Source organism: Vombatus ursinus, unplaced genomic scaffold, assembly GCF_900497805.2.
Source record: "Vombatus ursinus unplaced genomic scaffold, bare-nosed wombat genome assembly UNPS02010548.1, whole genome shotgun sequence".
NCBI lineage: Eukaryota > Metazoa > Chordata > Mammalia > Diprotodontia > Vombatidae > Vombatus > Vombatus ursinus.
Genome location: NW_020950326.1, coordinates 8,502,768 through 8,524,064, shown reverse-complemented (window position 1 = coordinate 8,524,064; position 21,297 = coordinate 8,502,768). Strand labels below are relative to the sequence as shown.

The following is a 21,297-nucleotide window of genomic DNA, read 5'->3' as shown; positions in this document are numbered from 1 at the left end:
GAAGAATGCTTAATTTCAGGTGAATGGATTCATCCATCTTAGACTTAAAATAAAGTTTTAAAACTTAGAGTTGTCTTTTTAATTTATTCTTGAAATGATGTAGCAGAGTAATATTTTTCAAGTATTTGATGAAATATAGTTGTATAGAGTCACATTTTCTTCTTTAACTTGTTAACCTGTAGCTTTATTTCTTAACAATTAACTTCACCATATCCATGTCTGGGGTTGTTGACACTTAACTACAGTGGGCTAAAAGTTCCCATTGAAAGGCCGGAGCTTTTTAAAAGGAACCTTTGAGATCATCGAGCCCAGCCCTCTCCTTTCATAGATGAGGTAACTGAGTCTCAAAGAGGTGAAATTATTTGCTTCTATCTAGTTTTCCTGTTTTCTTTGCTGGTTAGGGTAAGTAAAAGTAAAACCTAGAAGTAAAACCTTCTATCTCACTTTCCACTATATGCTTGCTTCTCTGATACTGTGATAAACTGTGTTGTCCCTAGGGGAAACTATGTACCACATTCTAAACCTGCACCCCAGAAATTATGTTTGTCAGCCTAGGGAAATCAGCAGCTTAGGGTGGTCTTCCATTGAAGGAGGGCACCAGGAAATCCATCTCTTCATTTCCCACCTGACTTCACTCCTCTGGACTTGTCCATCATACCCTGGCTCTGGGCTTCCCACCCCACCCTGCTTCAGGTTCCATTTGGGTGTTGTCTTTTCCTGTTGGATTGTAAGCTTCTTGAAGGTAGCGGCTGTCTTTCTCTCTTGTATTTGGATCTGCAGTGCTTAGCACAGTTCCTGGCATATAGTAGGTGCTTAATAAATGTTTATTGACTGACTAGTGACTACTCTACAGTCTTTGCATTAGCACAGCTGCTGTAAGGGGATGCTGAAATTCAACATCTTTTATTATGGTTATGTTCTTAACCAGTGTTTTCCAGAAGGTATTTTTAGGGTGTGCCTTAATTTTAAACAGGAGGTTTAAATCATGAGTGCCCTTTTCCTAAACTACTTCTTAGCCAGACCAGTCATCTCATTGGCATAGCTACTTTCTCCACTGATGGAAATTACAACCCTTCTACACCTACTTATCCTGTGCAGTTCTTGTCTGTATTTTTCCAGAAATCCTTCATAGAGGTTCCCAATGCACTGGAGACTTTTTTTTTTTTTTTGAGGTAGGTGGGGTTAAGTGACGTGCCCAGGGTCACACAGCTAGTAAATGTCAAGTGTCTGGTCTGAGACCGAATTTGAACTCAAGGTCCTCCTGACTCTAGGGTCAGTACTCTATCCACTGCACCACCTAGCTGCCTCCTCCCTTCTTTCTTTTAATATTTCCTGAATACCACTGTAGTACTGGGATTGTCTGTCCATCTTTTATCCCTCAGTCCATCAACATTAGACTGGCCCACCTCCATTTTTGGTCATATGTAATCTTCGTTGTGTTATTTTATGTCCTTTGTGACAAACATTGTTTTGATTATGGCCCAGTAGCCTTTTGGGGTTTTGATTTTTTCTTTATTTATTTTGTTTTGACCCAGTTGAATGTCCTGATGTGTGTTGCAGAGCCAGATGTAAATTCTAGTGTTATTGGTTAGTTGTTTCAGTCGCGTACAACTCTTCATGACCCCATTTGGGGTTTTCTTAGCAAAGATACTGGAGTGGTTTGCTATTTCCTTCTCCAGTTCATTGTACAGATAAGGAAACTGAGGCAAACAGGGTTAAGTGACTTGGGCTAGGGTCACACAACTAGTAAATATCTGAGGCCAGATTTGAACTCAGGAAAACAATTCTTCCTGATTCCAGGCCTGGCGCTCTATCCACTAAGCCACCTAGCTGCCTCAAACTCTAGTGTAGATCTTAGAAACACCAAACCACCACAAAGCCTGATTTTATTATACACATGAAATGTATGAGTGTGTGTGTGTAAATACATACAGATGGATTTGGGGGGGGGGGACTATCTGCTGTAAAAGAAACTATAAGCTCTAAGAGAGGATTTACCAGTGTTCTACTTGAATTAGTTGATCACGTTTATTGGAAGCTAACTTAAAAAAAATCAAGCTGGTCTTTCTTTTCCTAGCTAACAGTCTTAGCTCCTCTGTGTGTGAGAGCTTGTTGAGTCCTTTTCAGGGCTGCTCATCCACCTTTCGTGTCCACCTGCCGCCCAGCTCTTCTGTGGCTCCAAGAAGCAGGAGCATTCACAGTGTCCACACCCTGGTAAAACCATTTCAGCAGATGGGCTAAACCAGGTTGAGGGTAACTGATAGGCCGCTGATGGATGGAGGTGGATAGGGGGATGTCTACCCCAAGCATGTGAAGACTTCCCCCAGTGGAATGGGTGAATGAGAACGATTTGTTCCAACAGCCATGAAGGCAGCTGAAGCAGGCGCTGTGGAGCGCTTAGAGCTCGGTCGAGCCTCGAAGACAGCAAGGTCATCTCCTGCATCCCAGGCCATTACCAGTTGTCTTGACTTTTGTCTTGCCACTGGACTTTGGTGACTCTGGAAAAGAGAGTGAGGCTAACAACTTTGTGCAACTCTGCTTCAGTTAAATCCAATTCATGAGCAAGTGAAGACTTTGCTCCACAATGTCATTGGTCCTCTTCAAAAACAAAGGACGAACAACAACAGTTAATATTAGTGAGTCTTTCTTAGCATATGTTCTCCCAGACAGCTGATTCAGGCTCAGGGTTATCAATCATTGTCACTGAGGACTCTGTTCTAGAGGTTTTCTTTTTCTAACCAGGCTTGTTTTGAATTCTGCAGAATTTTTTTATATGTGTCAAAACAGAATATATAACCAAAAGCCTTATGTGATCCTGCTGCCCATTTCTCTTTAAATTCTTCACCATTTTTGGCTAACTCATTGTTTAAAAAGTTATTTTCCTCATTTCATTTTGCTGGCCATGTTTGCTTTCTATCTGTTTGCTTACATTTATAATCATTGGTTCTTATGTTACATAGAACACAGAAGCAGAACCCAAAGTTCACCCTGGTTCAGGCAGTCTGCCAAAAGTCAGGGAATTGGCATATAGAGTGGAATCAAGGACAGCTCCCTTCCATGCCAAAACAGGGTCCTGTCACCACAGACTAGTTCTATAACCCCAGGGAGAGGTAAGTGTTGTCTGGATGCCTAGCACCAGAATTGGTGCTATACCAGCAGGTTACCCACCTTTGAGAAAAGAGAGAGCTGGCTTTCAATTAGCTTTTGTTACCAGGTACAGATAAATGAAATTTGTGATATTTTAAGCCTTTGTATATTACCTGTTACTACTAATTTCAGTAAATTCCTTCACTGTTACAGTCAGCTGAATTTTTCCCTGCGGTAGATACCTAGGATTCCTGGGTGGGTGGGCGTGGGCGTGTGTGTGTGTGTGTGTGTGTGTGTGTGTGTGTACACACATATATAAACATATACATAACACATAAGCACACAAATTTTTTTTCTGAAATAATTCATTTTCCTATTGACTAAGGATAGGTTAACTTGTCATTATCCATATATTAAGATGTTAACATTATATAAAAGGATAATTACATTAAAATTCCTATTACTATAATTCCTCAGTTAGAACAAGCCTATCAGATCATCTTATTTGACCTGTTCATTTTACAGATAGAGAGGGCCAGGCCTGGATTCAGGAAGATTCATCATCATGAGTTCAAGTCTGGCCTCAGAAACTTCTAGCTGTGTGACCCAGGGAAAGTCATTTAACCCTGTTTGCCTCAGTGTCCTCATTCCAATGTGGAAACTTTCCAGTGCAAGATTATACATTCTGTTTGACTTACAAGACTTAAAAAGAGTTTTCTGGGGCCACATAGGGGTTAGGTAATTTGCCTAGAGTAGGATTTGAATCCAGCTGTTCTTGACTCTCAAGGTCAGCTGTCTCTCAGCTACTCAGTGTAGCTCTTCTAAGAAAATCCTGATAAAGAGCAATACAAAAAGGACTAACAAAAAAGCAAAATAAAAATTAACCTGTGCAAACCCAGACAGTGCCAGGGTCTGTCCTACATCATATCTATGTTATCAGGGATAGGTTATTTGGAGACAGCAAAGAACTAATGGTAATAATCCTAATAGTCATGGGAAAGTGCTGTGGAGGAGATAAGTTTGAAGTTGTAGTGTGGCCTTAGGTCTTTTTTTTCCCCCTTTCATATAACTGCCAAAGTAACAGCTAAACAATGTGCATTAGAATACCATGCTTTTAAAAACTCTCTTATATTCATTTGAACTTTTTAGCATCCCCTACATAGTAGGTAGGGCAGACCTTATTATCTCTCTTCAGGTTACAGATGAAGAAATTGAGCCCCAGAACGAGGTTTGATTTACTTGCCAGGTGCCACATAGCAACTAGTGGCAGGGCTACCTTGGAAACAGGCCTTGGAATGCAGTGTTTCTTCACTGCATCCAGAAAACTTGGGAGAGTTATCATCTAGGATGATAGAATTATAGATTTAGAGCTGGAAGGGGCTTTGAAATAAAGTCAGCTATTCCAGTCCTTTCATTTTGTAAATAAGGAAACTGAGGTCCAGAGAAGTAAAGCAACTTGCCCCAAGATGATAAAATTTGTAAGTGACAGAGCTAGTATGTCAGGTATTCCTAAGGGACTTTTCTTTTTCAACCTCAAACCCAACTCAGTATCATATGGAACCTTTCTGGGGACCTCCTAACCTCCACAGTTGCTTTCCTGTCCCCACTTTCACCTTCATGACAGGCCATGCTTACTTCCCTGTCTTTTCCCCATCAGTAAATAACAGGCAGTTTGTCAGGTTAAAAAAAAAAGCAGATTCATCCTCACTAGTTTTCTTTTACATGCATATATCAGAGATAATAAAAATTAAGAACCCTGAGAGTATTGGCTTGATACTGGAAGCCCTCATTTAAAAATAAGACTTTAATATAGGAAAATAACAATTTTGAAAACAGGTAAGTGGATTATGCATGATAGTTTTCAATAATAAAAGTGTTATTTTAGGAAAGGCTCCTTTTAAATACAAAGAGCTCATACTGTAATTGAGGGAGCCAAAACATGTAAGAAAGTTCAGTGAGAAGATGACTAGAAAAGCCCAAAAGTCCTAGGGTAGGTGGCATGGTCCAAGTGTCCTCAGGATGCATTAGCCCGTTAGATGTCAGTGTCTGGCCTACAGTTGCAGGGCAGATATTAATTCCCAAAGAATCTTAGGATACAGTGGCAGGTCAGATAGAATAGCCTGTTGGTCATCTGCTTGGGAAGAGTGGAGTTGGTTATCCAAGTTGAGCTCATCCAAACATTGTGCACAGCAGTATTGTTCATCCTTCCTGGCTTCCTGGAGTTTGGGAGAAGGGATGCAGAGAAAACATAAAAACTAAGTAGTAGGAAGGGAATGGAGGAAACTATAACATAGGCTTATAAATCCTCAAGTGGAATTTAAACTCCATGAGGCAGTAGTATAACTTTTGTCATCTTTATATTCCATATTTTTCAAATAAGTATTTTTAAAATTAATCTTCCCTTATACTACTCCCACCCCCCAAGTATGCAAGAATCTTTATTGTTGGGCAGTATTAGTAACACACTGTCATCACAAAACCTAGATAGCCTCATCTTCAATTGTTTTGCACACGATGCATTCAGTAAATATTGACAGATCAGTCATATTAAATGCTAAAGCAAACCCTTAAGGGGGTTACTTATAAGTTTCCTAAAGGTAGCTATCTGCTTTGGTGTTTCTGAGTAGTGTCTTTATCATGCATTTTCAAGGGATTAGCACATGATTATAGTATATGTTCATGGACACATCTGTAATGTTTCTGTTATTTAGGTGGCTATGTAATGATATTAATAATCATTTAGTGAGGTACTTACTCATCCACAAGTGCCCCGGGCAGTAGGTGGTGGTAAAATGTAAAGGGTACAGTAATCAGAAAGTATGTTGTAGGACAGTGGTGTCAGACTGAAATAGAAATGGCAGCTACTTAACCTTACATAAGGATCCTTGGGGGCTGCATGTTGACTTAGAATACCACATATTAATATTATCTATATTCTGTTATTTTTATTTCTTTTGTTACATCCCAATTACATTTTAATCTGGTTCAATCAGAATGTTGTGGGTTGTGTTTGACATCTTTGTTTTAGAGTACTATTCCTAATTGAAAGGAATTTAAAACTTCTTTAAATGTGGAACATTATATGAAGTCTTTGGAAGGCAGAGGAAAGTCAATAAATTTTTATTGACTTCCCATAATGTTCACAGCACACGCACATGTGAAGAACAGGAAGAAAGCCATTTTGACTAGACCATCAAATACATAAAGGGAAGTGACGATTAATAAGCCTAGAATGTAGATTATACCAAGTTTGAGAGAGTTTTAAATTGCAAACAGAGAAGTTTGTATTTGATGCTCTAGGAAACAGGTAGCCACGCAAGCTTATTGAGCTGCAGAGTGACACAGTCAGACTCCCTTTAGGAATGTCACTTTGACAGATGTATGGAGAATGGATTGGAAAGGAAATTGAGACCGGAGGCAGAGAGAACAATTAAACTACTGTAGTAGTCAAGCTGAGAGGGGATGAGAGCCTGGACTAAGGCGGTGGCCATGGAATATGGAATGGATGCAAAAGATCTTGTGGAAGCAGAATCAATCATGGGGTCAAGGAGAGTGAGGGATTGAGGATGATGACAATGGTGACTAGAAGAATTGGCATGTCTGTGACAGAAATAAGTGGTTAGGAAAATGATTGGACTCTAAATTGCCCCTATTTGACTATAATAGCCTTGAAAGTGGTTTTGTTTTATTTTATGTATGTGAGCCTGTAAGCATCATGGGTACACCTAGCCAAAGCTTTTATGGAATTTAGTAGTAAAGAAACATGTTAGATAAAGCCAACTTTCTTGTTTAAGCAGAAATACCCTTAATTTTTTTTTTCAAAGTCAATATATTGCCTTATGTATTGGTTGATTTTTTTTTTTTTAATCGCGCTTTCATTTTTATGACTAAAACTGAGGTGATATCACAAAGTCCTTTATGGAATCATAAAATGTGGAAGCTAGAAATTACCTTCGAACTCATTTAATTCAATTTATTAGTTTTATAAGTGAAGAATCTGAGACCAGAAAAGTAAAGAGACTTGCCCAAGGTTACACAGCTAGTTACTGGCCAAGCCAAGACTAAATTCCAGTCTCCTGACTCCTACTCCAGTTTTTTTTTCTGCTCTCCTATACTTCCTAGGTGGCACAGTGGATAGAGGGCCAGGCCTGGATTCAGGAAGATTCATCATCATGAGTTCAATTCTGGCCTCAGAAACTTCCTAGCTGTGTGACCCAGGGAAAGTCATTTAACCCTGTTTGCCTCAGAGTCCTCATTTATAAAATGAGCTGGAGAAGGAAATGGCAAACCCACTCCAATATCTTTGCTAAGAAAACCCCAAATGAGGTCACAAATAATTGGACATGACTGAAAATCAGCTGAGCAACAACTGAAATACTTCCTTTCAACTTAGTTTATTGATTTAATCCAAGTCAGCAAACTTCTCTCAAGTATGTGCTATGTGTAAGGCACTGGGCTAGTCTCTGGGTATACAAAGGTGAAAAACACCATAGTGATGTAAATTGGTTGCTTTCTAGTCTCCATGGGGCTTTTTAAACTGCTTCCATGTCAGGAAAAAAAAAGAAACTTTCCTTGCTGATTTGTGCTTTGCCTTCATCTGTCAAGTGAGTGACTTTTTGCCCCCTTCATAAAGGTCTGGAGGGGGTGAAGTCTTCATAGCTGAATCATCGTTATATCATTGTTATAGTACTGATGGTGCCGTTTAGTCTAATGTTGTTTCATAAGCCAAGAATAGCATATATTTTTTAAAGTATGTTTACTCATTTAGAGCACTAGTCAGTCATTGACTGTTAGTATCATTTTTATTTTGAATTGTGAAGGGGAAAAATATGTGCCTATGGTGTTATCATAAGACTTTAGAGAAGACACATTCCATTATTTATAATGTTAATATCAACTTATCTTTGTTTATAATGTTAATTTTATAGCAGTTATTGGTTTTTAATAATTATTTTATAGCAATTTACAGTTTACAGTAATTCCACAGGAATTTTATCTTCACAAGAAGGAAGTACTTATTGGATCACAAATTTAGAGCTATGAGGAACTTTGGAGGTCATCAAGTCCAGTTCCTTTTCTCCCACATGCACACTTTTTATATATATAGAAAAATTGAGGCCAAGAGAGGTTAAGTGACTTGTCCAAAGTCATCATAGTAGAAAGTGTTAGAATCCAGATCCTCTGACTCACGTCCAGCAATCCTTTACTATGTCATATTGCTTCCCTTAGAAGTGGAACAGTTGTTATGCCTATTTTACAGTTAAGGGAAATGAAGCCTAGGGAAATTAAATTATTTTCCCAAAGTTTCACACCTAGTACATGCCTTGTACTAGAACCTGTCTTCTGATTCTTCAGTCAGTACTCATTAAGATATAGTAGGAAATGCTTCTAATTTCTTCCTGTCTAAAAATTGTTTCTTATTCACTGCATCTCAGTACTAGGTTTTTCTCTCTTTCTACCCCATCCTGTTTACCAGTTTTCAAATAATGGTGTCTCTATACTGTCATCAGTTAACCAAAAGTTTAATTGACTACTCATCTCAGAGCATCTCATCTTCAAAACCCCAGGTTCCTGTTCATTTAGGTGCTGTTTAGACTTCATATGCTTATTTGGGAGAAATAGAATTTAGACTTATTATCTTACGCCATTTGTCATAGTATGCTGAAAATGGATCCAAGACCTGAATATTAAAAGTCATGACATTTAAAAAATAATAATAATTAGAAGAGAATCAGATCAAGTCCCTTTCAGAGTTATGGCTAGGAGGAGGATTCTTAATCAAACAAGAGGTAAAAGTGATCACCAAAAGTAAAATAATTTGAGTTACACAAAACTGAAAAGCTTTTGGGTGAATCTAATTAACATAATTAGCATAAGAATGAATAAAATTAATGTGGAAAAATATTTCCTGAAGTATCAGTGATATAGAAAGCTAACATACACGAGAGAGTCATTCCTTGGTTGATAAAATAATCAAAGGGTATGAACCAACAGTTCCCAAAAGAAGAATTAAAAACTGTTATCCATTATATAAAAGATTGTTCCAAATCACCAATAATAGAAGAACTGTGATTCAAAACAAGTCAGAGATTTCATGTCACACCAAGCAAATTGGCAAAGATAAGAATAATCAGTATTGGAGGGGTTGTGGAAAGAGGCACGTTAATATACTCTAAAAAAGACACCTAACCTAACCTAGATTATTGCAACAGCCCCCCAGGTGCTCTCCCTTTCTCAAGTCTTTCACCATTCCAGCTCATTCCACACACTGCCGCCGAAGTAATTTTTCTTAAGTATACATATGAATATGTGACTCCTTAACTGAACCAACAGCATTGGTTTGTTGTTTGACTCTAGGATCATATATAAAGTATTCAGATTTTAAAGCCCTAAACAACCTGATCCAACCTTCATATCCACCTCATTGGACACAACTCCCCCCCTACTCTCTTTAATTCACTCAACGTGGCCTTTTCTCTATATCCTTACTTAGGAGATGCCATTTCCATAAGGCAGCTAGGTGGCGCAGTGGAGAGAGCACCAACGCTGGAGTCAGGAGAACCTGAGTTCAAATGTGGCCTCAGACACATAGCACTTACTAGCTGTGTGACCCTGGGCAAGTCACTTAACCTCATTGCCTAGCCCCCCCCCCCCCCCAAAAAGAGATGCCATTTCCCATCTTTGGGCCCTTGCAGGGCCATCCCACATCTAGAATGTACTTCTCCTTACCTTTTCCTCATAGAGTCCCTCTCTCTTTCTTGAGGATACAGTTCAAGCACTATTTTCTGCATTAAGCCTTTCCTGACTCTCACCCTACCCTAATGCCTAGTGCCCTTTCTCCTAAACTATCTTTACTTACTTAACTACTTTGTATGTGTGTGTCTTTATTTTTATTTGTGCTTATTGCCCCCCACCCCAATTGGAATGTAAGTTCATTGTGCTTAGGGAATGTTTCATTTTTTGTACTTATGTTATCAGCACCTGGTACAGTGGCATATAGTAAGCTTTTAACAGATACTTGATTGTTGGATGGATTGATCCATAGTGAAGTACATGTAAATGGAACCAGAAAAATAATGAGCACAACAATATATGGACAAGACAACAACAAAACAGGAGAAGCTAAGTGCTGTGAAATGATAGTGACTAAGCTTGGCCAGAGATAGGAGAGTGTAATTTGCTCCCTTCTTTGCAGAGGTAAAGCACTGTGGATACTACATATAATGTTGGATTTGGCTTTATTGAACTACTTTTTAAAACTTTTTGTTATGAGGGATGTATTGAGAAATGTAGTTGATATAGAAACAGAAGATACTAATAAAAATTCAAAAATCAAACAGAAACTGCTTGCCTCACCTTAGTAAAACAGCAAAGCCCTCAGGAAAGTCAAGCCACCACTTCATCTATCACCTTAGACGAAAAGGGAAACATCCCGGGATCCTGAACCCAAGAGCCCTGGGAATAGTATTGGCCCCTAGATCACCAGCCCTGCTTCCACCCAAGCCCCCACAGCCATCATTGAGAAAAGTAATCTCTATGGAGAAGTAGCCCACCTTCCTTGCCACCACTACAACCAGCTACTAACAAACTGTCACTGATGTGGCAAGCCCAAGAACCTTAGGAATGCCAGTGCCCTGCATTACCATCTCCTTTGATGCTGCATCCCAGGGACCATGGGACTTTTCCATTTCACTTACAGCTGAAACTTTGCATACGTGTCATCTCCTCCATTAGAATGTGAGAGGTGAATGTATCGCTTCTTGAGAGCAAGGATCATGTCTGCTTTTTTGTCTGTATCCCAGAGCTTAAGGTACACAATAAGCACTTGATAAATGCTTTTTTATTCATCCATTCTGAACATGCTTCACCTACACAGACTGTAGGGGGCACCTAGGTGGCACAGCGGATAGAGTACCAGGCCTGGAGTCAGAAAAACTCGTTTTCCTGAGTTCAGATCTGGCCTCAGACACTTGCAAGCTGTGTGACCTTGGACAAATCACTTGACCCTGTTTGCTTCAGTTTCCTCATCTGTAAAATGAGCTGAAGAAGGAAATGGCAAACCACCCCAGCATCTTTGCCAAGAAAACCCCAAATGGGGTCATAGAGAGTCAGATAGAGCTCATACTAATGGTAAAATGTGTTCACACACACACACACCCCAAAACACTTAAAGCCACCATTAAGCAAGGCCTCAAGAGCAAGAAGAAGTAATTTAAAGTTGCGCTGGTTAAAATAGTACAGTGTGTTTTCTGTATTCATTAACAACTAGATGAATTGATGGCATCTGTCATTAGGTTTGTTCACTGGCATTTGGCTTACAAGAACAAACATTTGTGCTTGGCACTTCTTTTCTTATAATATGTTAACCATTCCAATTTGGGGACTTGAGTTATTTTGGGGTTTTTTTTTTGTTTGTTTTTTTCAGGTTGTGAGAGCTGCAGAGGAAGCCGCTTCAACATTGGCCAGTTCTATACACCCTGAGCAGTGTATCAAAGTGCTTTGCCCAATCATCCAGACTGCTGACTACCCCATCAATCTAGCTGCCATTAAGATGCAGACCAAAGTTATTGAGAGGATTTCCAAGGAGTCCTTGCACCAGCTTCTCCCTGACATCATCCCAGGCTTGCTACAGGTAGGGCTTGGGCCAGGCAACACCTGTGGGGTATGTACTTCACTGTATGTGATGGCTGCTGGTGTGGCTGGTGTTTGAACTAAGCTAGTGACTCATAGGCCAGATAAGACCATTCAGCCAAAAGTAACCTTAGAACTCTTTCATCTTGCTCGCAGGTACATCTTTATTCAGAGGGAAGAGGAATTAGGTGGTGGTCGGCAGTGTGTACTGCCTGTGCTGTTAGCATTTCAAAACCAGTGTACAGTCAGTAGTACCCACAGTGCCATTGAGATTTTATGATTTTCCCTGTATTTACTTGAATTTGACCCTCTCCTGAGTGTAATCTTGCTTTCAAAGAATTTACAACAGATAAAGGAAAATAAAATATTTATACAGATAACTAATGACGATGGGCAGTATCTCATAAGTGTCACAAGAGTAGACTCAATGAGGTGCTGCAGGAGATCAGAGGGACAAGAGAATGTTGCCAACAGGAGTGATCAGCAAAAGTGTGATGGACTCGATCGTAGAACTTTTAAAATTGAAAGAGACCTAATTCAGCACCTCAGTCTGTAAATAAGGAGCTGAAGTCTAAAGGCTGAGCTGGCCTTTGAAATGTCAGTGTAAATTCAACAAGTGGGATGTAGAGTAGGGCGGGGAAAGGGCTGCCAACAAAAGAACCCTCCAAGAGTGGCAGTAGCGAGGCCCAGAAAACGTGGGGCATATTTAGGGAAAATTAAGTAAAATACTTCAGGTTGGCTAGGGCATGTTACCTCTATGAGAGTAGTGGTAAATGAAGTTCAGAAGGTAAGTTAGGACTACATTATGGGAGGACTTTGAATTCATAGACCTCAGGCTTTAGTCCATGTGGAAGGGGAGCCACTGAAAGCTTCTGATGACACAGTCAGAGCAGGGAAGCATGCTATAATGGTGAGGGTGCAGTTTGTTTTACACTTTCAAAAAAAAATCAGCATTTTAATGAGTGAAACTTGCTCTATTTGGGGGGGAAAGAAAACTAAAAAACCATAATTCACTGGGTTTTTGTTCTCGTTTCTGTTTTTTCATTTTTCTTATCCTTTTATCTCCTTTATCTCACTCTGGTGCTCAGCCTCCACTTTACTTTCATTGTTACTTACTCTGCTTCTTTGGCCACCCAGGCATCATGTGGAGCTCAGTCCAACTGAGTCTCAACTGTCTTTAGATGAAAACTTTCTGGATCTAGGTGCATGTCCATGTGACTCTTCTTTCTCTCTTTCTCTTACTCTGGTAACTGCTCAGAAGCACCCTTAGGTTCCCTGCTCGCTGCGAGTGCAAAGTAAGATGATCAACATGCCCATTCATGAAGATGTTGAAAGACTTGTCTGAAGTCATCTTTAATTTTATTCTTCCTTTGTTTCTGGTCCCGTAGGGCTATGACAACACTGAAAGCAGTGTTCGTAAGGCCAGTGTGTTTTGCTTAGTGGCAATTTATTCCGTAATTGGAGAAGAACTGAAGCCTCACCTTGCACAACTCACAGGGAGCAAGGTATGTATAATATTACATAGTCTGAATATTTTTAGATATCTCTCTCCGTGATTCCACAAACCAGCTTTGATGCCAGCCTGTTGGTACACTTGATCACCTTGTAAGTTTTTGCTTAGCCATGTTTTCCCAAAAAACCATTGCCTAAAGATAAAAAGAACAAAGTAAACATCTTTATATGGACCCCAAGATGGTAATGTAAAATAATCTAGCGATTCAGTTTCTGTTTTATCTTTCAATACTGTTTTTTTATTTTGTTTTTGATTGCTAAATATGACGGTATTAGAAGCAATGCTCTGTACCTTCCTGTGCTGTGATTATGGTAATTCTTATGTAATCTAATTGTACTTAGAGGTTTATAAAGTAGCTTTCTCACAGCTGTCCTGGGAAGTAGATAGACGAGTATTACCCCATTTTACAAATAAGTAAACTCAGGATCTACGGAGATTAGTGGTCACCTTGTAGGCGACTTGTGGTCACATAATTAACAAGTGCCAGAATTGGGATTTGAACCCAGTTCTCTCCTGATTCCAGGTCTAGTGCTTTTTCCACTAGGCCACACTGCCTCTCTGTAAAATGTTTGTTTTACCGTTTTTGCATCAGAACCTAATGCTGGGAACATACTGGCTTTTATTTCTTCTAAATTTCTCTGGCTCCTACTGTACGTGAGGTTGTAGTTCCTAGGTCTGAAGAAAACTTGTCAAACCCTGCTTTTTTTGATCCTTTGCACCACATTTACATAGCAAGAACTTTGTTTATCAAGATCACAACCAGCCTGGTAGGGAGAGAAAGAAGTACGTGATATTGTCCCCCTTTTACAGATAAGGAAACTGAGGTACAGAGAGAAGGGACTTGCTCAGAACATGATGGCTAAGAAACAGCACAATGAGGTTGCCAGTCCAGGGTGTCTAATTCTATCGCCAGGACTCATTTTACTCCCTCCAGCTGCACCCAAGCACTACTGAGGATATATACCAGTACAGCTTGGGTAGATTTAATTTATTCTGATCCCAGAATTCTTTTTTTAAACATATAAACTTTTAATAGCTTTTCCAGAAGCCAAACTAACCCCCACATGACAGCAGTGTCCTTAAGGTTTTGACATTGGTACTTCATTATCACAAGATATTCTTTCAGATATTCACTTCCGTAAATAAAAGAAATTTCAACGTGTAAAGATGTAAGCGCAGATAAAACCAAGAAGCTAAATGTGTGGTACAAATGCCCACAGGTTTCTGCTGTGACTTCATTGAACAGGAAAAAGAAATAATTGACTGTAGCATTGCTCCTTGCAAAGGAGCTGTCCCTGTTAAACACAAATGAATCATAAACACATTTCTCTCAGAATTATTTGATTCAGCAACTTTGCTCAACTTTTAGGGGGAGGAAAGTGTTCTTTGTTTCCTGGGATGCTGAAATATGCATAGATGATTTAGCAGACCCATGATTTTATTGATGTCAGAACTCCCTGTACTGGGAGAGATCACTCCATACTTTGTCATCCTGCATAATTCTTGTCCGTGTCATTCTGTAAATTCTCCATAGAAGGTCCACCAGGCCTCCATTCTACTGCTTCATTTAACATTCCAGGGATACCTATATACCACTTGAAGTGTAATGTTGTCCTTCACTCTTCCTACTTTTACTATTAATAATAATAAATCACATTTATGTAGTACTTTAAGGTTTGCAGAGCACTTTATATCTCATTTGATCTTCACAACCCTGAGATCGGTGTTATTATCCTCATTTTACAGATGAGGAAACCGAGGCAGACAGAAATTAGGTGACTTGCTCAGGGTCACACAACTAATTAAGTATCTGGGGCAGGATTTGAACGCATGTCTTTCTGATTCCAAGTTCAGCCTTCTGTCCACTGTGCCACCTTGCTGCCTACTAAATGACCCACCCACCACCTCCTTTTCTAGCTATACACACCCTCAGTGATATGCCATTTCCCACATTCCAGTATCCACTGATAATGTGCATCCTCAGCTTTCCCGTCTCTTTCTTGGATTCATTTGTTGTTCCTCAAAATAAGAAGGAACTGGGAGACAACTTTGCAATACTAATAATTAGTTTATATAATTTATATAATTCTTTATATTTTTCCATACTTTTCCATACAATGGAACTTTAATATCCATTATGTCCTTTGACTCTTACTCTGACCATGTGAAGTAGTAGATGGAGTAAGAGTTAGAATGAGAAACAGAAATTTAGGCCCAAAGGAGTTTAATGATGTGCCCACAGTCATACAACTAAGTAATTTTGTAACAACACCAAGAACCCAAGTCTTTCAAAATCAATGAAATAATATATGTAAAGTCCTTTGCAAACTGTAAAGCACCAAATAACGTTAGTTTTATTATTATCCTACACTGTGCTTTCCATTACTCATAGTAACATGATAACTTCTGATGAAGCCTGGATTCTATTGTGGTTTGTAAGTTTTTTAATTAAAAAAAACAAACAAATTTTATTAATGACTTGAGTTTTTGCGTCAGTCGTTTCCCTACCCTCACACCCAAAATGGAGCCTTTTCTTAGAAAGTAAGAAAAACTTCTAAACGAAAATAGCCGTTAAAATTGCTTGGACTCTTTTTGCCAGTCAGCATTTCAGGCATTCCACTTATTTGCCAGTCATTGTCACTCAGAAAATGGAGAGGAAACTTAGTTTTCCATATCCTTATTTAAAGATGCAAAACAGATCCAGAGTCATTTTAGGGAGAAGGCAGTGGCATGAGGGTCGGGGGGGGAAAGGCTGCAGTTAGGTTGTACCTGAAATGAATGAACAAAGAAATGAGGGATTTTAAAAAGTAGAGGTGAGGATGGGGAGTACATTCCAGGCATGGAGGGGACAGCCAGTGTCAAGGTGTGGAGAAGGAGAAATAGAGTTCCACGTGTAAGGAACTGTAAGAAAGCCATTTTGCCAGGAGTGTATGTGTCTAAAAGGGAGTAATGTCGAAGAAGGCTAGGTCGTAAAGAGCTTATTAAATGCCAAACAGTAATCTATATTTGATCCTAGAAATAGTAAGGAGCCACTGGAGTTTATTGAGTGGGTCATTGACATAGTCAGATTTAGGCTAATTTAGGAAAAAAGCTTTGGCAGCTGTGTGAAGGATCAAGTATAGTGGGGAGAGACTTGAAGTCAGGTACCAGTGAGGAGGCTATTGCAATAGTCCCAGCAAGAGGTGATAAGGACCTGAGCTACGGTGGTGGCTGTGTAAGCGAAGAAGTGACAGCATTGAAGAGATGTTGTAGAGATTTAAAAAAAAAAAAAGATGCAAGATTTGGCAACTGATTAGTTATTTAAAAGTTAGGAAGAGTTAGGAATCAAGGATAACACTGATATTGAAAACCTGGCTGACTAATAATTATGTGCTTTACAGGAATAGGAACATTCAAGAGGGGTGGATTGGGCGTGGGAGATGCTGAGTTCTGTTTTGGATACCTACAGATGTCCGTCCAATTTGAATTGTCTGATTATAGTTGATGAAGCTAGTCTGGAGCTCAAGAGAGATGAGGGCTAGATATACAGATGCATAGTGCATCTACATAGTGATGATTAAACCTGTGGGAGCTAATGAAGTCACCAAAAGAATAGAGAGAGAGAAAAAAAGATGAGGGCTTTGGGCAGGATATTTGGGTTACTCCTACAGCTAGTAGGCATGATATGGATGATGAACATTCAAAGGGGATTGAGAAGAAGCCGCCTCATTTCTTGGAAAACCAAGAAAAACAAGTGTCAGAAACACCCAGAAGAAGTGTCCAGTACTACAGAGAGATCGAGGGTGAGGACTCTGGTGACTTTGGAGAGGGCAGTTTCAGATGAATGACAGGATCAGAAGCCAGATTGCAGAGAGTCCTGAGAAGAGGAAGTGGAGACAACAATGGTAGACGGCTTCTTCTGGAATAGAATAAAATGCTAACATTGTTACTTTCTTGCTCCTCTGAAATTTTGGCATGAAAATTTCTGTGAATTTATCCAAAGCCTAGCTGTCATTGTCTTTAAAGACCCATACTCATATAACCTAATCAGCTAGTTACTTATTTTAAAAAGTATAGGCTGGTCAGTTGGAGAAAGGAAGAAAGGCTTTCCACTCAGCTTAAGTGTAATGAGCTAAAAACGTCTTGTACAGATAGTAAGAAAAGAAAAAAAAAGATGTCATATACTGCCAGCAAACAATCACAGCTTCAGTTTCATTCTTTTTGAATTTTAGTTATGATTCTGAATTTTTTGACTTTTATATTAAAAGGCTTGATAGGATAATTCCACCACTGTTGGAGAAAGAAAGCCAGATATAGTTGTAGTCACCCTGGGTGAAGAGAGGAAATGAATAAATGGGAAACTTGGGCTTGTGAGGCTGTTGCTTTGTCTCCTAGCTGCGGTGTGTCTCATTGAACTAAGGATTACAAAGTTCCCTGGCTTCTACAGTTTGGATCAGTTTGTCTACATCATCTATCTCTATTTACCTTTTTCAGCACAACATAGAATTTTCTAGTTTGTCAGGGTGTTTTAAAATATTTTTGTGCCCAGGTAATTTTTAAATTACTATGCTTACTTTGATAAAAATATGTTGTTTTTCATCAAAATTTAAATAGCATGAATTTTGTAGTTTTTTCTTTGAGCATGTTAAGTTTATACTAGTAAAAGAACCTGTTTTTAAAACTGATTTATTCTTCTGATAATTCATTCTTATCTTTTTTTTTTCAGATGAAGCTATTAAATTTGTATATAAAGAGGGCCCAAACCACCAATAGCAACAGCAGTTCGTCTTCAGATGTTTCGACGCACAGTTAATGGAAATATCTGGACCTATTTGTGTAGACTTAGAAGCAATCAGTGGTGCCTCTCTGAGACCTTTCTTCTCCCCTTTTCTTCATTGGCACGCCCAATCAGTACAAGGAGGCCACACAGATATTTATTGCAATCAGTATTTTGGTCCTTTCAAGCTTTTGTGTAGAATCTTATTGGTATTGAATGTAAAGGAAGCAAGGCCTGTGTTGCAGTCTTCGTACAAAAAAAAAAAAAAACAGGAAAAAAAAACAGCCATAACATGTTTGTGCAGCCTGCTGAAATCTTTAAAAGGGGGTTTAGGGCACAGTGTTATAAAAATGAGCCCCTCTAGCAGTTTCTTGGTTTCAACTAAAGTGATTAATTTGTTTTAAATTAAGTTGATACAGATTTGGGGTTTTAGAATTGTGTCAGTTTCCTCATAATATTTTGTTTCATTATGGGTGTGACCCTTGCTGGATTCTTCACCTTTCACAAAGGAAATAGTGGAAGTGGTGTGTGTATTTAAGTTGTTGTTTGAAACCTACCAAAATGTGAATTATGTCTTTAGAAAACATTTAAAATTAAAAACAGCCTTTTACCGTGTTACTACTAAATGCCCCCAAAGGTTTTCGTTTTCAGTCTTTGAGCTGTATATAAAGTGCCCTAGCTTTTTAGTGTAGATTCTGAAAACTGACGACTCTTTAGTATTGACATTTGATTGAGGCTCACTTCCTTTAATTACATGATATCTGTTCCAGGGCTTAAAACTTCTTGACAGCTAGTTTAAAGTTCAGTCGAATCTAAAAACAAAGGCCAAAGTAAGTCATAAAATCATTTAGTGAGATTCCACTTGCCAGGATTGTAGGAGAGATCTTGCTCTAGGGATCTTTGTGGAAACATAATTTAAATACCACCCATGGGATAAATCTAGAGACCTTAAGTTTAGGGCTATGTTCCAAGAATTACAATTATTGTCCTCTGGTGACCCATTGATATTTGATATTTTATTCTTGGTTTTAGTTTAACCCTGAAGTTTCAAGGTAAAAATTTTCTCCATTCATTGAGTAATGACAGATATGGAGTTTTAGAATTTGATTTTTCTTTTTAGGTAGGATCAGAGACTATAGAGGTAAACCCAATAGATCATGACTCGAGTCATTTCTCATTTTATGAACCAGAATTATTTGTTGCCAATTTGTTGAAATAAAATCTCAGTTCACGGACAAAGAAAATTTCGTGTCCGTTACAGTAGGCAATGGTGAGAAGAGGGAATCCTAAAATTTGACTCCAAGTAAATGGTGAATAAATTAATCTTACAGTATATAAAACTTCATAGCTCTCCCTGTTAGCCCTTTCCACAGCTTACCTGACAGGCTTAGAATTCAGAGCCATAGAATGGAAGATAGGAGAAAATATATAACTTTTTTCCTTATTTCTAAAATTATTTTAGATATTTTATAAAAACATATAGTATGCACTGAGAATGAATGCACTGTAATGTCCATAAACTAATGTAGCAAGTATTCTCACACTACAGGATGGACTTTTAAAGTGTAATTTAAATATGTAGGAAATACATAGCTGCTCCTGTTAGAATTCAGTGGCGGGAAATATTCCTCCTGATACATCAACACTTGTCATTTGGTTGGAATACTAATTTATTTTAGGAAAGAGCACAAGAGGAGAACCATAATTTTCTCAGAAAGATTTTTGCAATCATATTTAAACTTTAAAATGTTAATTCTTATCCTTTGGCAATATCTGTCCACTCTGAAGCATGTGTAATGAAAATAAGTGATGATGGCTGTCTTAAATGAGTTAAATTTTATCTTACGTCTAAAAAAAATTTCAGTGGCAGACAAGTGTGGTTGAATGTAATTGGCATATTTGGGGCTGCAAAATATAGGACCAGGCCTTACTTTCTTGATCAAATAATATTTTGTTTGTTGACAGATATTCATTGATGTGATTTTTCTTTCACTACACAAGTCAGTCAAAGATTCTTTATTCTCTGCTGTAGAAATGTGTTGCACCATAGAAGAAACATTCTGGTTAGATTATTTATCAGTTCATTTAAATATAATGTATATAGTAAGTTTCCCTTTCCCTCCCTTTCCTTATTCCCCTAAAGAGTCCTGCATCCCCTGTGTCATTTAGTTGGGAAGTATCTTGAATGTTGCCCAATTTCCTTGTAGTACTCAAAGGGCTGGCCATGAACTACCACTTGCATAATCTTCAATCTCTTAACTTAACAAAAGAGAGAGAGAATGTACAATCACTTGTCAGCAAACATCAAAGTCTCTTGGCTTACAGATCTGGAAACTCTGATATACGTCAAGGAGAGCAAATTTGCATGCAGCCCATCACATCATCCTGAAGGTGAGAGCAGAGCCCGGCTGCCCCAGCCAAATCTCAGCGACTGTAGCTGCCTTTCCTTGCCTCTCCTGTCTTTTGGGGCTCTTGCTAATTAAAAAAAAAAAAGGAAGAAAGAAAGAAAGAACAAGAAAAAAAAGGAAAGGAATTCAACAGAAACTTTGCCTCCCCACTTACCAACTCTGAAATTTTCAGTGCCCTGAAAAAGCCCATCACCCTCTGGACCTTGGGGTTGCTATCCATTGTGCTATTGACATCACCACGAAGCTAGGGCATGGGCAAATCACTTGATCCGTACTCCCCCCCGCCCAGGTTTAAAGTACTGTAGTTCTCATGTAGTGCAGAAGTATTGAGGCATGTGGCTTTCTCAAAGTACACCATGTGTGCTTGGCTGGACGATAAATGACAACAATACAAGACTGTCTTTTCTATTGCTTATTATTAGCTTCTCGATAACCTGTATAAGTAATGCAACTTGCATCTTTGTCATATAAAACTTCTTTTCCTTTCCCCAATACCCTTTATTTATCAAGCATAATATTACGTATTAAAGGACAGCAAAAAGAACGTTGTAGAATTACAGCCGGACTTTGCTAATAATAATGTTTGGAAATAAAAAGGAAAAGCTATGAAAAATGTCAGCCACCAGAATGGTTTTGTTTCCAGTGTGTTCACACGCATGGTTCCCCACACAAACATACACACAGGCGCAAAGATACAGACACACACACACACACAATTTTTTTTTTGCTTTTGTCATGTTACATCCATATCTGTATTTATATCTTAATATTTGTTTCACTTTTAAGTGTATCATGGCAAATGTACAGATGTTTTTGTTAACATTAACGTGATAGGATTTGCTAAAAAACAAAAGACAAAAAAACCCTTTTGAGTTTGCCCTAGAATAAATAAAGCTTACATT

The 21,297-nt window shown here is 38.7% G+C and overlaps 1 protein-coding gene across 7 annotated transcripts in view; it reads left to right on the top strand.

Annotated features, from left to right (window-relative positions):
• CLASP1 (cytoplasmic linker associated protein 1) overlaps positions 1 to 21,013 on the top strand; it is a 349,545-nt gene extending 328,532 nt beyond the window's left edge. For all 7 annotated transcript variants that reach the window (XM_027854750.1, XM_027854751.1, XM_027854749.1 and 4 more), the window contains 3 exons: positions 11,513 to 11,719; positions 13,107 to 13,223; positions 17,937 to 21,013. In XM_027854750.1, the coding sequence (XP_027710551.1) occupies positions 11,513 to 11,719; positions 13,107 to 13,223; positions 17,937 to 18,023 (411 nt within the window). In that variant the 3' untranslated portion in view covers positions 18,024 to 21,013. The remainder of the gene's footprint in view (positions 1 to 11,512; positions 11,720 to 13,106; positions 13,224 to 17,936) is intronic.
• Positions 21,014 to 21,297: the final 284 nt, after the last annotated feature.